At 41.7% G+C, this 14331-nt stretch overlaps 2 protein-coding genes across 3 annotated transcripts in view; one reads left to right on the top strand and one right to left on the bottom strand.

The window, feature by feature from the left end:
* Nucleotides 1-1877: 1877 nt before the first annotated feature.
* LOC146978494 (mediator of RNA polymerase II transcription subunit 30) lies at nucleotides 1878-6313 on the top strand. The gene is made up of 5 exons (XM_085791217.1): nucleotides 1878-2059; nucleotides 2702-2938; nucleotides 4287-4445; nucleotides 4559-4648; nucleotides 5296-6313. The coding sequence occupies exons 2-5, from the start codon at nucleotides 2711-2713 to the stop codon at nucleotides 5389-5391; spliced, it is 573 nt and encodes a 190-aa protein (XP_085647343.1). The 5' UTR covers nucleotides 1878-2059; nucleotides 2702-2710; the 3' UTR covers nucleotides 5392-6313.
* A 1066-nt stretch (nucleotides 6314-7379) lies between these two features.
* ext1c (exostoses (multiple) 1c) overlaps nucleotides 7380-14331 on the bottom strand; it is an 83189-nt gene continuing 76237 nt past the window's right edge. For both annotated transcript variants that reach the window (XM_085791219.1, XM_085791218.1), the window contains exons 6-12: nucleotides 13084-13216; nucleotides 12501-12619; nucleotides 10946-11041; nucleotides 10467-10553; nucleotides 10192-10352; nucleotides 8179-8350; nucleotides 7380-8068 (exon numbers count right to left, since the gene is read on the bottom strand). In XM_085791219.1, the coding sequence (XP_085647345.1) occupies nucleotides 7883-8068; nucleotides 8179-8350; nucleotides 10192-10352; nucleotides 10467-10553; nucleotides 10946-11041; nucleotides 12501-12619; nucleotides 13084-13216 (954 nt within the window). In that variant the 3' untranslated portion in view covers nucleotides 7380-7882. The remainder of the gene's footprint in view (nucleotides 8069-8178; nucleotides 8351-10191; nucleotides 10353-10466; nucleotides 10554-10945; nucleotides 11042-12500; nucleotides 12620-13083; nucleotides 13217-14331) is intronic.

The following is a 14331-nucleotide window of genomic DNA, read 5'->3' on the forward strand; positions in this document are numbered from 1 at the left end:
TTTAACTCCAAGAGCTCTATTATATCAGTTCGGAAGCTCTGTGTGAAATGCCACAATAGAGCAGTTGTTTTTGAACTGTTTGCTTAATGCAAATCTGCACTGTCTGCTTGTGTGTCACAGGCTTGCACCGACCCAATACACTGAACAAACAGAATTACATCACTCTCATGACCAATTGTTGCCATGTTCAATGTTGCTTGTACATTATAATACTGACATTAACTTAAACTTTAGTGGCACATCTTGATTGCTGAGAATATTAGTCTACAGGTATTGTTGCCCCTTAATCCCAAATTTTTCCCAGACATGAAAATACCCAAATCATGTGCCATTAGCAATCCTTTGAAATAATCAATCATTATTATTTTTTTAAATTTTATGGAAAAATAGGTGAAAAAGTGTGTTTTATAGTCGGCCACAATTGTGACCGGTGGGATAAGGCCTATAGGCTATACTAATTTTACTCATCCATTATAGCTATCAAATTTCTTATATTCCAGCCCAATTTTAACTGGGCTGCAATACAGAACCTTTTTTTTAAAAATTTTTTTACTGTTACCAATGCACTGTCTGCTTGTGTGTCACAGTCTTGCACCCAATACACTGAACAAACAGAATTACATCACTCTCATGACCAATTGTTGCCATGTTCAGTGTTGCTTTGTATGTACACTATAATACTGACATTAATTTAAACTTTAGGGGCACATCTTGATTGCTGAGAATATTAGTCTACAGGTATTGTTGCCCCTTAATCCCAAATTTTTCCCAGACATGAAAATATTCAAATCATGTGCCATTAGCAATCCTTTGAAATAATCAATCTTTTTTTTTTTAAATTTTATGGAAAAATAGGTGAAAAAGTGTGTTTTATAGTCAGCCACAATTGTGACCGGTGGGATAATATGTATAGGCTTTACTAATTCTACTTATAATTTTTTATATTCCAGCCCAATTTTAACTGGGCTGCAATACAGAACTTTTTATTTTTATTTTTTACTGTTACCAGTGCCAGCATACACAAAAGATAGTTGTGTGCTTGATCACATAAGTAAAATAGTCACACGTTAGTGTGACTATTTTACATAGGCTATCAAACATGTAGAACAAAGCAAAGCAAAAACAAAAAGACGCCTATCAACATTTGACCTTTAAGACATGTATATTGTAAGTTTGTTGTTGGATTTGCATTTTAGTGCAATATTGCTTTAGTGTACTTTTCATTTGTAAATGTAAATTTTTAGTGCAATATTGACTTAGTTTGCTAAACTTAGGGGTTACTCAAGGTAACCTGCATAACCTCAGTCTTTTGTTCAGGTTCAAATGTAATTTCAAAAGACATAAAACCAACATGACTACAAAATGTACATTTTATTAACAAATTTGATGCAAGCTTTTAAAACATTTTTTAAAGAAAATTCATGAATTGCTCATCTTGCCAACCCCTTTGTCATTGAGCCATGTAGCCTATGTATGAGACTTCCTTCCTACAACATGATGGCTGCTTATGAGTGCATTGTTCAGGGACCATAAGATGCCCCCCCCCCACCACTTCTTGGACCTGATTGAGATATGGTACTTTGAAACCTGAAAATTGTTTGAATGTTTAGATTTAATTTTTGACCACCTGTAACTTGTTCCTTGGCTTATCTGTCTGGACTCTCTGGTGGAGGCATGGGAAAACTCTTCCACAAACGGTTGGGTGGCTGCAGGTTTTTGTTCCAATATGTAATATTTAGCTACACCTTAGGTTCATGGGTAATATTAATAAAACAATCTTGAAATATCCTATATTTAAGTACACTATATTGAACATTGAATCTATGAGTCACAAAAACACTGTCATCTCCCCCTGGTGGTGAGAAATGGGACTCTAGCCAGGAAGTGACGTCATGACGACAACAATGGCGCGCGCGGTGCTCAATGAAACACATTAGTTGAAAAGATCCTATTATGTCTAATTTAAAATAATAGATAAGGAAACGTTATTCATCCCCACCATTCAAACACACCGGAGACATCAGGAGAGTATCCAGTCGAAGGACGTTGCTAAAATTAGGTAAGCGGTTTTCGGCGCTCGTCGTCGCCACTGAGTTAGTTAGCTAGTGGCTAACTAGCTAGCTTGCGTCCCCATTGTTTACGCTAGCCTGGTTAGCTTCGAGGATTAGCTCCCGTCTCTCAGTCATTCAAAGGGCTGTACCTAAAGTTTAGTGTGTGCAGCCGTGCACGAATGAAAGTTTTGGACTTATTCGGATTGTTTACAGGTACAGTTTTAATGACGTATATATATGTGAAAGGGTATATGTTATGGCTTGTAACTTGAGTGGCTATCAGTTGCTGAATGTACGTTAACGTTAAGTTACTTCATGTATCCCACCACATTTCAGAGAGAAACATTTTGAACCCACTACAGTTTGACTCATTTGTTACAATATACCCAGTTTCTTGAATTTGAATATTTTCCCTAAAATGTATCAAAATTAAATAGATTTCTTTTTTCGTAGCGCTGATTGTAAAGATGCCACTTTGGGAGAAGTGATGGGGAATTTAATGGGATGCGAATCGATCTATTTATTAGAAAATACTGTATCTTAGAAGTTGCTGTCTTGTACGTTTGTATTTTCTTTAGTGTTGTTAAGTTAACAGATTGTCTGTGTCTCTATCAACATGTCACATACTCATTCACATCCCTCTCCCACAGATTTGAGTAATGATGGCAGCCTCCTTGCCTCAGAAGCCGGGTATGGCAGGGATGCCTCCACAGCAGCAGATTCACCTGCCCCCCGGCGCTGCTTCAGCCCAGGGTCAGCAGCCCATGCCCCCCCAGGGAGCCCTGAGAGAGATCTCGCCGGTGTTCCTCTGTAGGATTGGACAGGAGACCGTCCAGGACATTGTTACTCGCACCATGGAGATCTTCCAGATCACACGAGCCACGCAAGTAATGGACATTGCCATCTATCTTCCATTGTCAGATACCTGTAGATACTTAATGTGCTGGTCTGAAGCTTTCTCTCTGTAACATGATACTCACTGATCACTGAGTTCACTTGGAAATATTCATGTTCAAACAACTTTTTTCTAGATTGAAGTTTTTTTTTTTTGTTTTAATTGTATTCTATTTAATTGCATCTAAGTTGCAAGAGAAACTGGAGCCTTATTTGACTGACTAGTTTACACTCGTTTTGTCCATGTCTTTCTACTCAGATGAGCAGGCAAGAGTATAAAGATTTCATACAAGTTCTTCACCCTCATGATGGATCAGTTTTTGTTTACAAAATGTCTGAATTTGTTTTCTGACATCTCGTCTCTTGTCGGGTGTGTGTGTGGACATGAACTGAATAGCTGATGCTTTTAGAGCTTATAGGGCTCCTCTACCCTGCATTTGTCTTTCCTTCCTGTATCTGCTTGGCACACTCGCCAGTCTTACTCATCCTTCCACTTTCACCTGACTCGTGTCTCTAATTGTCTCATATTGTGTTTCTCAGTTCATCACTGACCTCCTCCAGCTCGTCCTTGTCCATAGTTTTTTTTTCCTGAGTTAAAAACTCAGAGAAATGAGCTGCATCAGGACTGTGGTCTTGTTGAATGACCTTTTACTCATTATGGATAGGCATCATCACCTACATGCTTAAATCTAAAATGCTGCAAAAAAACAAGAAGTGAATCCTAGACAGTGTTTAGTATCAATTTTTTTTACACTAGAGTGTACATGAGAGGAAACATGTGCAGTGTGTTTTTGGATTTTCTGTTCATATGAGGGCAAACCAACACAATGAGAGACATAACTAAGTTGTATAGATGCTCATTTGTGCATACAATTTTGAGTCTTCTCATTAGGTGTGGCTAACTGTAGCTTTCAGTTTGCATTCATCTAGTTTCCGTCTTTTAACCAAAAGATGTATCTCCAAACTGCATTTTTAAAGAACTGCTCTGAGTGGTGAAGTGGAAGTCTCTCTCTCTCTCTGCGGTGAACTCTGTCATCCTCACCAGACGGTTGATCAATTATTCGCTTGTTTCAGCTTGACCTACATTTCATTTTCAATCAATGAAAGTGACGTTGTGTGACTCCTTTGGCACGTGATTGTGCTGCCCCCACATCCGGCATGTTTTTTCTACATTACACATGTTGAATTTAATTAAAACTACTCAGTGACAGAATTAATCTTATCTTCATATTAAGAATATTTCACTAACAACTTCTCTGCTTTATTGCACAACCATCTGAACCAAAAATGTAATCTACGCTTTAACTGATGAGAGGCATCGTGTGTGTGTCTTCGGTGTAGCTTCCTAACGGCGTGACTCAGAGCCAGGCCATGTACCAGGACCGCTTCGGGAAACTCCAGGAACACCTACGGCAGCTCGCCCTGCTCTTCCGAAAGCTTCGGCTCCTGTACGAACGCTGTGTGGAGATGACCTCAGACCTACAGGAAGGGCCTGCAGAGGTAGGGACGAAGCTCTGAACTCCTGCTGAGAAACCTGCTGCATTCTTGCAAAGGGAGAAGAGAGTAGCCTTTTAAAACCTCTGTGTGTCCTCTCTCTCTCTCTCTCCCTCTAGATTGTGCCATACGTAGGAGAGGAGCTGGTTTCTGTCAGAGTGGAGCCCTGCAGCTCTGCTGTCGTCCAGGAGAGAAAAGAGGTTCTGGAGGTGAGTTTCTATTTGCTTTCTGTCTGAAGTTACAATTGGAGGCAGAGGAACACTTATTTGCGCTTGTCAGATTAATTTAGATTAAGACCAGGTTTTTTTTAGCTGTTTTGATATTACATTGTAAAATGAGTTTTGCGGAAAAAAACAAGACTGAAAATGGATAAGGGAGCAGTGATAGTAAACAGAACTGATGAGCAAGAAAAACAATCTCCTGCAGAGGCCTCTAGGTGGCAGTACTGAGATAGGAATGAGTGGCTGCTCTGTGTTGTGAGAGAAATACAAACATCCTACTTTATTTGCAGGTTAAGTAAATTTTCCAGAGCAGGATGTCGTTCGCTTGCTTTTCTCCTTTTGTCTGTGTAAACATCAGACTCAGTATTCTGCAAGGACCAAGGTTTCAGGCAAGTTTGGAAGGTGTTAGAAGGCACCTTCAACCTGAGGCGTGTTTGTTTTACCAACATCATCAGAAAGTCAAGCAGACATAATACTTATATTGAGTAGGTCAGGAAAAACTTTGTTCCCAGTGAGTAAAGTAGATTCTGTCCTGACTGATTATGATTGCATTGATGGTAAATTGGTAAAACTACGGCTCTGCGTTCTGGAGAGTTTGACTAATCAGAGTCTCCCGTCTTGTGGTTCTCCTACAGAAGGTGCGTCAGAAGAACCAGGAGATGAAGGTTCTGATGGATCAGATGAGGAACCTGCTGTGGGACGTCAACGCCATGCTGACGCTCAGGAAATGACCACATCATTGGATTCACTGCACTTGTTTTTTTTTTTTTAAAGAGACAAATCCCTCCACAGGCCTGCAGACTGCATAACAGCAACCACCAAGTGAAATAAGGGAATATTTTTTGTTGGATTTTCAATGTGGGACTTTCCACTTTGGAGCAACCCTCCGTCACTGAAACTTGACACATCACTCACAACTTGATCCAGCATCTTCTTTGGCTGATCTTCTGTTCCACTGAAGCTGTTGAAGGGGAAACTATTCATGAGATAGGGCGAGGCTTAAATGAATGCTACAAAATTGATCGGCTTGTTGCAACGTGTTATAAACTCCCAACATTTCTTTTTTTTTGTTATTGAACAAGGCAGCTAACAGCAGATTTGTGATTTCCAAGTGCTCCGTAACTGTTAGTTTGTCATGTCGTGTCTATTGTAATAATTTATGGACCTTTGTTTTCATACTTTTTTAAATAATGAGCTGAAACCTGTATCGCCTCAGGTAAAAACAACAAAAAAAAAGTTCCCTTAAAACACTACATTTGATGGTGTTTCGCCCCCGGGTGCTAACTCGACACCAGACAGACTTGAATTCACTGCAGGTAATTCTCACAGAAAGCACAGAAGCTGATCTGACAACTGTGTTTACAATAGGAACAATTGCCCCTATTATACTCTGCCAGTTGTAAAGACACTATGGTTCAGAATTCAAATTAGCCTCTTGGCAGCTATTGTATCTCAGGTGCTTTGTACATAAGTGTGTGTATGTGTGTGCGCGCGCATGTGCTTAATGAGATTAGCTTCTTGAGTGTGAGACAGCACACCTGTTTACCCCGAGGGTGTTGAGGCTTGCTTGCCTGTGAATTTATTTTTGTAAACTGTGGGACAAGAGGGAGGCCTACCGGGTCCGTGTTGTTTTGTATAAAATAAACTTTTTTTATGCTACATTTCTGAATATACAGTGTATATAAATATATACTATATGTACTTTAAAAACTCCTGCTTCTAGATGCAGGGCTGTCATACAGGATGTGCTTCATTGTGGTAATTCCAACCCTGAGGGCTGATGTGGGAATGCATGTTCTCCCTCACAATTGAGATGATGCATAAGTACATCAAGGCGTATCCACCTACACATAATGATGCATATTCTGACCCTGACCCTTTGTATTCATCTTTCTTTTCACACCAGCAGCTTATCTGTGTAGTGCTCCTACACTACAACAAAGCATCAAAAACCGAGAGAATCCCAGAGTCACAAAAACACAGCTTACATGTAATCGAGCACTTTGGATCGCTGTAATTATAGTTAGTATATTCATTCTGCCCAGGAAGGTTTCTGCATTTAAATTGCTGCTGGGGAAAAAAAAAGAGTATTTTAAAATAAGTGCAAGTAAGGTTAGGCTCCATGGTTCAAATTATCAGTGTACCCATCGGATAGGAAAATGTGCTTGTCTCAGCTGCATGTGTTACTGTTTACACTATATGAACCGGGCTCGGGTTAATTGCTGATGAACTGTGGAAATATGAAGCAGTAGAGCACTCGGCTGAGTAAAATTGAAACTATTATTCTTGTTGTTTAAGTCAGTTTTTGAACAAATTGCTTAAAAATCCAGAATTGAGAAACCAGACTTGTTTCTCAGATGTGACTTTTGGTGGTTTGCTGTGGTGGTGGTGATGGCCATTTTTCACCATTTGCTGACATGTCATAGAATAATAATTGATTGAATAATGAGGATGGAAATTAATTGAGCTGTAGTACTATTCTTTTTTTCTTCATCTCATTCTGAGCAGTGTAACCAGGATGACGTGCTCCTCTCATAGGAACAGGTTTGAGACTATTCCCTGCTGCCTTCCTTTTATATGTGGTGTTTACAAATATGGCTAATAACTGTTGGCCTCACTGGTGTGTTTACCTTGTTTCCCCCGTGTCTGCTGATATTTCTGCTGTTATGTGCCAAGTAAAGGGGGGACAACTTAAATGGTGTGCAGCAACATGCCAGAGTTTGCATTTACAAATCATTTTATTGGTTTTACAGTTAGCATTTTGATGTGAAATGATCTGTTTCCTTGGCAACAGTCCCTGCGCGTTGACACATATTGTCAGCCCGGAGTGCATGGCACTGATACCAGTCCCTTGGGTGCTTCTGGCATGAAATGGCTATTCTCGTCTTTTTCCCACGACAATAGCACTGACATCAGAGGTGTTCACACGCGCCCCTTTGTTTGCTGTCCCACAGAGATTGTCCTTCCTCGGTGCGAGGCCCAACTGCAGGGACTCGTTCAAGGCCCCTGAATTTCCTCCTCCGTTGTCCTGCCAGACTTGTGGAGGTGGGAGAATCATTTAAAGCTCCCTTTAAACTTTTCTCTCCATATTTATATGTATATTGTCCAGAACAGTCCACCAGGGTCTGTCTGATGATTGTACTTTGTCCATAAAGCAAACTGACTTTGTCCAGCAGTGATTGGTCCAGTTGTCTGTCCAAAAAGGCCACTAGACCTTCAAGTTCACGCCCTCTCCAGGTCTTTGTACTTCTTGCGGAGGACGGACACTTGATCTTTGAAGAGCACCGGGTCCAAGCGGAACTGAGAGTGAACCAGAGGCATGTAGCCAAACCAGCTGGTGAAGGTGTTGACGCACTCCTGCCGCTGGTTGAAGTGCTCGGGGTTGGCCCAGGGGACGCTCTTCGTGCCCTGGGAGTGGGAAAACAAAGACGCCTTAATTAAACATCCGGTCGTGTCCTCACCTCTCTGTAAACAGCTCCCACACGGGCTGAAGTGAAGAAGACAAACAAGCGTCCTACCTGTGGACTGGGCAGCTCTTTGTACTGCTTCCTCTGAGCCACTTTGATTGGCGGCAGGTGGGTTACGGCGGAGACCAGGAAGTTCATCAGGATGTCCTCGCAGTTGGAGGTGCGGTCCACCAGAGTCCGCAGAGACTGGGGCAGGTAGTGTGAGAACAGGTAGTGGTAGTACCTGTTGGATGAAACAAAAAACGAGATGACAGGTTCAGTTCCCACAGTGCTGATGTCAAAGGCAACAGTGAAATTATAGGTAAAATTGAAAGTTTGCCGCCGGCCTGATGAATGCTTATTATACACAACAAACAGACTTTTCTGTTGAATGGAGGTTCATTGATTTTTTTGCAGCAGACATTTACCAACCTTTTAATACATTTTCCTGTGCAACGGCAGGAGAAGAAAAACCAACCGATAAAAGAAAATCCAAGCACTTACTATGAAGGTTTGCCAGTGACATCAAGACCCTGAAACTTTCAGCTTTCTCAGACACAAAAGATGCTTTTTAAAACCATGTCGACTGTCAAAGGTTAAACTGTTGTCCATTATATACCCGTGCTCTAGCCCCCTTTAAAGCTGATACACTTTTTAAAAAAGGTGGCACACTGGCATCTAAAATCAATACATGTTATCAGTCACATTTAATTTAGAAAAGGTTTCTTGGCACCGATTTAAAAATCAATGACCCACAGCGTCACAGGAGAGTTCAGCCAACAATCCTCTGTCTTATCAGCCCATCCTTATGTCAATATTAAACAGAGTGATAACTAAAAATGTGTAAAACAAAAAAACAGCCTTGATAAATTCATAAGCTGCTGTTTTCTCACCTTGCCGCCCATTTTCTCCCCATGACACATGATGCTATTATTTCTTTTGCAGGATTATTTTGTCACATCTGCCGCGTGTGAGCAAAACCCGATGTTCTGTCTGACTATTATTAGAGTTTAATTGCAAATTAAGGTTCGTGCACTTGTGCTGACAGTAAAATAAATCACTTCAGACAAGCACATCTGTTATAACACCTAAAAATAAAAACACCTCTCATGGAGAATAAAGGGACCTGGACATAATTCATCACAGGTGGAGGTCAGGTACCCAGCACCTTCATGGCAACAGGCATGCTAACGTCTCCAGGAAGTAGAGTAGATGGTGTGATGTATGTTGATGATATGTATCTGGGACATTTTAACCATTTCACTGCCAGTGGGATTTGGTATTTATAGTGCAGAGGAAATCAGACCTCTGTGGTACGATGCATAGGTTTCTATTCTGTCAGTTTTTTAAGACTTGGAGGTTTTAGTGCAGTGCTTTCTATTAAGCTGGTGATTTTGTAATATTTTCTCCTGCAAAGTAGCCCCACTGGGGAAAAAAGCCATTTGGTGAGCTGTCACATGACATTGTTAATTTTGCGTGGAAAGGACCAAATTGAGGTTCCTGCAATGAGCGAGGTCCATTTTAATTCGCTCGACTGCTCATTGTTATTTCTCGGCTTAAGTGGTGAAAATGGGCATTTGAGGTAATGCAGAATGAGTCCTAAAAAAATATATGATTGGGCCTGACCAATGAGCTGTGCAGATTCAAATTAGCATGGAAGAAATGTGTTTTGGTTCAAAGTGCTGAACAGAAAATGACCACATTGTCTTGAAATGCCACAGCTTTTAAAGCGCCCTGTCTGCGTAACTAAAGTTATTCACCACCTGCTTTTCTCTCTCATATAATTATCATCAAACCTATTTATTTCTGATTCCTTATTGCTCCTCAGGTTGATATCCATGTCATTACGCGCCCCGCAAAGCTCTCTGAAAGCCAATCTGTTTTGATCTGAGGTGTTTAATCAGCGGAGAACCCCTGCGTCTAAATTTAGGCGCACAGTACAGTGTATGCATGCGCTTGTTAGAAGTAAATAATCAAAGTGTATGAGAGGCAGAATATGAAACCATACAGTCCACTGTTTGTTAAGTGTGAACATTTGTGAAAGATCTTAAAAGGGTGGAAATGACTTCATGGGTGTTGGTGTACCTGTGGTAGAAGGCAGCTCCAGTCAGGACGATGGAGTAGTCGTTGGTCCATTTAGAGGTGTAGCCCCAGGCTCGCTTCAGGGGATCCCAGAAGTGGCTCCTGGGAGGGTAGCCCACGATCCGCTCAGGGAAGCTCCTCCACACCAAGAAGGCAAAGTTCACCTACGAGCACAAGACGTCAAACACTTGGAGTATTGATCTTTCTTACGCATGTCTGTGTGTGAGAGAGAGAGCAGGTCTGCTGTATTTTTACTACTTAAAAACGGTGACGCATACCTCGCTGGTCAGCAGGACCGTATCCTCGTCCAGACTCAGCACTGCTTCTGTCTCTATGGCAACGTGAGGTAGGAACCGACTGGTCGTCTGGAGAGAGAGAAACAGGGCGATGGATCTTATTTCTTGTGTGTTGTTGCCATGTTTTGTGAAATGATGAGAATGAGTGAGGGATGATCATATGACGGTAAATCACACTGAGGGACTGAGATGAGTGACGATCAGGACAGATTTCTTTTTAGGGGTGGAGGGGTCACTGATAGTTAAAGGATGTAAAGAAACGGTAAGAAGTCACATTTATCAAATGGAAGGGGTGGACATGTCTGATACGGGTGCAGGAGGAGGAGACGGAAAGAAACAGACAACAAGGAGAGGGAGCAGTGAAAGGCTAACAGAGATATGGAGGGAAAGGGAGAGACATAAACAACATGAAGCTCTGACAGTTTGCCATGCTGTCACTCAGACGTCAGCGGCAGCCTCACCTTCCTCCTGCCGTCTGTCACAGTGAGGGGGACGGGCATGGGAGGCCATTTGCTCCGACTGGGTGGCGGTTTCTCGCTGTTCCAGAGAATGATGATCTGCAGCCACGGGGAGGAGGAGGAGAGAGTTTTACATAACACACACACACAAAGATAGACACGTTCGATCGATCAGAAAATAACCGCTGACATCAATCAGCCAGACAGGGCTGGCAGAGGTCTGCTTCATCAAAACACCATGTCGAGCTCATTGCTACAGTAAGGCTTCCATGTTGACGGTGCTGAAACCGTTTATAACACGCTGCTCCGCCTGTGGATGGCTTTGGCCTTGGTGGTCAGACGTCAGCTGGGGGTTTCATCTTTACTGGACTCAGTTCTTGTTCAAATTATACACTTTTTTATAAAGTCTCCCAATTCTAGTTCAAAAGGGCCTTGTTTTTTTTTATATGGTAACAATATTTTTTATTATAATATCATCAATTAAAGCAGAAGTAAGTGGTCCGGTCGTTTTCACTAATGCTGCGTTCCAGGCAGGCTTTTGAAATCGTAAATTACAGCTTCAAGTCACAACTTACGACTTTGTAGCGTTTCAGGCAACCCACTCGTGTTTTTCCGACCTGTTTTACCGGTGAAAGTCACTATAACGGCCACTCGTAACTTCCGACCGGTGAACTCGTACCAGATCGAACTGGTACCACTTCACGGTCGGAAAAATACGAGTTTCCTTGAACGCACCATAACAGTTCTCGTCCCTACGTCGCCACATTCACGGCGTTCCTTGGCTGCACACACAGCTCTGCATGCCGTTCTCTCTCCTCATTGGATAAAAACTGTAGGATACGATAAATGTTTTCTCTTCGGCTCAGAGCAGAGCAGAGGGACTGACAGACCCGTGTTTCAGACCAAACACTCTATGTAAGTGATTGCTGTCGGAAGATATAACTATTTAAGACTTATATTAACACAAATATATCACTTACTTCTGCTTTAATGTTATATTTACCCACGGTTTTTGTTTTTTTAAGTGACAGAAAGAAAAAAGACAACAAATAGAGATGATAAATAAATAAATACATTTAAAAAAAGTGGTCAGTGAGGTAGTTCACCAATAACCTGCATAGTGTTTTAAAAAAAAAAGATATACAGTATATATTCTAATATAACAACATTACATGATGATATTTAAATGTACATCAGATGTATGTGTGCCACTCCCTTTTAATAAACATGGTTTACAAGGGCCTTATGTTGTAACTCTTTTATCAGAGTTCCCTGTCAAAAGAGGTAAGCGTAAACAAAAAGGTACATTGTCTATGGATATTCTCTTTCATCCAGGTCATCGTTATCTCTGGGCAGCAAATTGAATCAAAGGCAACTGGACTTGTATTTGTTTAGGAAGATGTTTCGCATCTTATCCAAGGGGCTTCAACAAATACAAGTCCAGTTTCCTTGTTGCCCAGAGAAAAATGTACATTATTTTCAGGATTGTTGGAAAAAATGTTAACCACAGTTACCCTGTGTTGTTATGTTATATTTTGTAATGTAATAAACTCTTTACCTGTGAGCAGTACTTGGACTTGGAGACCACCTGAAGCAGCTTCATAATGGGTTGAGACTGGGAAACCAACGGGGAGACTGCTTGTATGACAGCGGTGAACTCCTGACCTGGACTGACCCCTGAGTGAGGTCACAGAGGAAATGTATTTTGTTAAACAATCAAGGATGGTCAGTACAAGTTAAACCAACTAGGTGTAAATTTGTATTTCTGGCTCCCTCTGGTGCTGGTGTGAAAAAAAGACACAGTGGTAGAGAGCAAGATATTGACTGCAGCACATCTTATCAGCATTGTCCCAATTTCCTAAAAACATCTATCCCATCACAATATGACAGGGGATGTTACTTTATATAATCTAAAATCCACACACAGTGGCTTTTGATAGTTAGAAATAATAAAACAAACCCTATTTTGTACTGCACCACATTACGCAATTAAATTCAAGGACTTGAGATAAATACTTGATTATGATTTGTTGATTATGTCGGCCGCAACAGCTCCGACATAAGAGTCTCATCACTGTTCTAAATGTGCAATCAAAGATTTGCATGCTGAGCAGACTCATTTAAATCAAGTGTCTGTTTACCTAAACCCAGGTAGTAGAAAGGGAAATGTGCGAGGTGGGTGGAGTACTCCGGCAGCACCAGCAGACCTCCTGGCAGCGAGTTCCACATGTACTTGTTCCTCGATATGTGAGAAAACACACGATCCTTAATGATCTGAGAAGAGACGGGAAGCAGGAACAGATAGATGAGTTTGGAGGTTGGTTTCAATGTGAGAAGCAGAGATGAAGACGGTAAAGAAGCTGTTGTGTAAGCCTGCACTACACACTACACACACACACACACACACACACACACACACACACACACACACACACACACACACACACACACACACACACACACACACACACACACCACACACACACACACACACACACACACACACACACACACACACACACACACACACACACACACACACACACACACACACCCTGCCTCTAAGCCGGTGGATGAGTCTCAGAGCTTAATGTAAACGCCACTGCAATTCAAGTCCAGACACACTTGTGTTTGCACATTACAACAATCCCTAATGATATCCTCAGTGCACTTCCCATCTTACACCAACAGGAGGTGTCCATGCAGCAGCAGCAGCGACGCCGGCCTCCACTCTGAAGCCCTGCGCCTCGCTGACCTCAGGCTGACTGCACAGCTGGCTCCCGTGGGGAGAGGTTCCCCTCTACATGCTGTATGTATATAAGCAGCTTATCACCAACCTCCAGAACCTCTTCTTTATTATCTCTAGCACAAATCCCCAACAGCAAATACACTAGGGGCTGCCAGACTTGCATTTATAAACATCAGAGTGCAAAGCCTACCACTCGCTGTGTGATTTCTTCAGATTGCACTGGGGTTAAATCTGTTGTTTCCTCACATTTTTCTCCATGCGCTAAAACTGACATTGGCAGCTTGCGCAAAAATTGCTCTCATAAGGAGGTTATTTTCTTTTTATGCGCCGTCTAACCCTTGGGCTAACCTTCAAATGACTTTCTATTAACTGGAGAAGATAACTTTGGAGTGCATTTCTCTCCAGCAAAGAAAAGAAATGAAAGGTAAAACAAAAGATGAGCAGAGGAGCAGATGGGATGTGCTAAACTAATGGAAAATCAATCCAAGCGCTTCTGTTTCTCCTGTATATTGCAACAAACGAAAGATGAAAGTTGACCTGTAACGTTGGAAAAGAAACATTTTCTCACAGCCTGATAACAGTGAGCAGCAGTGAGGCAGAAACTGGCAGGTCCAGGCTTATGTTCTCAACGTAATGATAG

Source organism: Trachurus japonicus, chromosome 11 (genome assembly GCF_045865225.1).
Source record: "Trachurus japonicus isolate A0001 chromosome 11, Traja_1.0".
NCBI classification, from domain to species: Eukaryota; Metazoa; Chordata; class Actinopteri; order Carangiformes; family Carangidae; genus Trachurus; species Trachurus japonicus.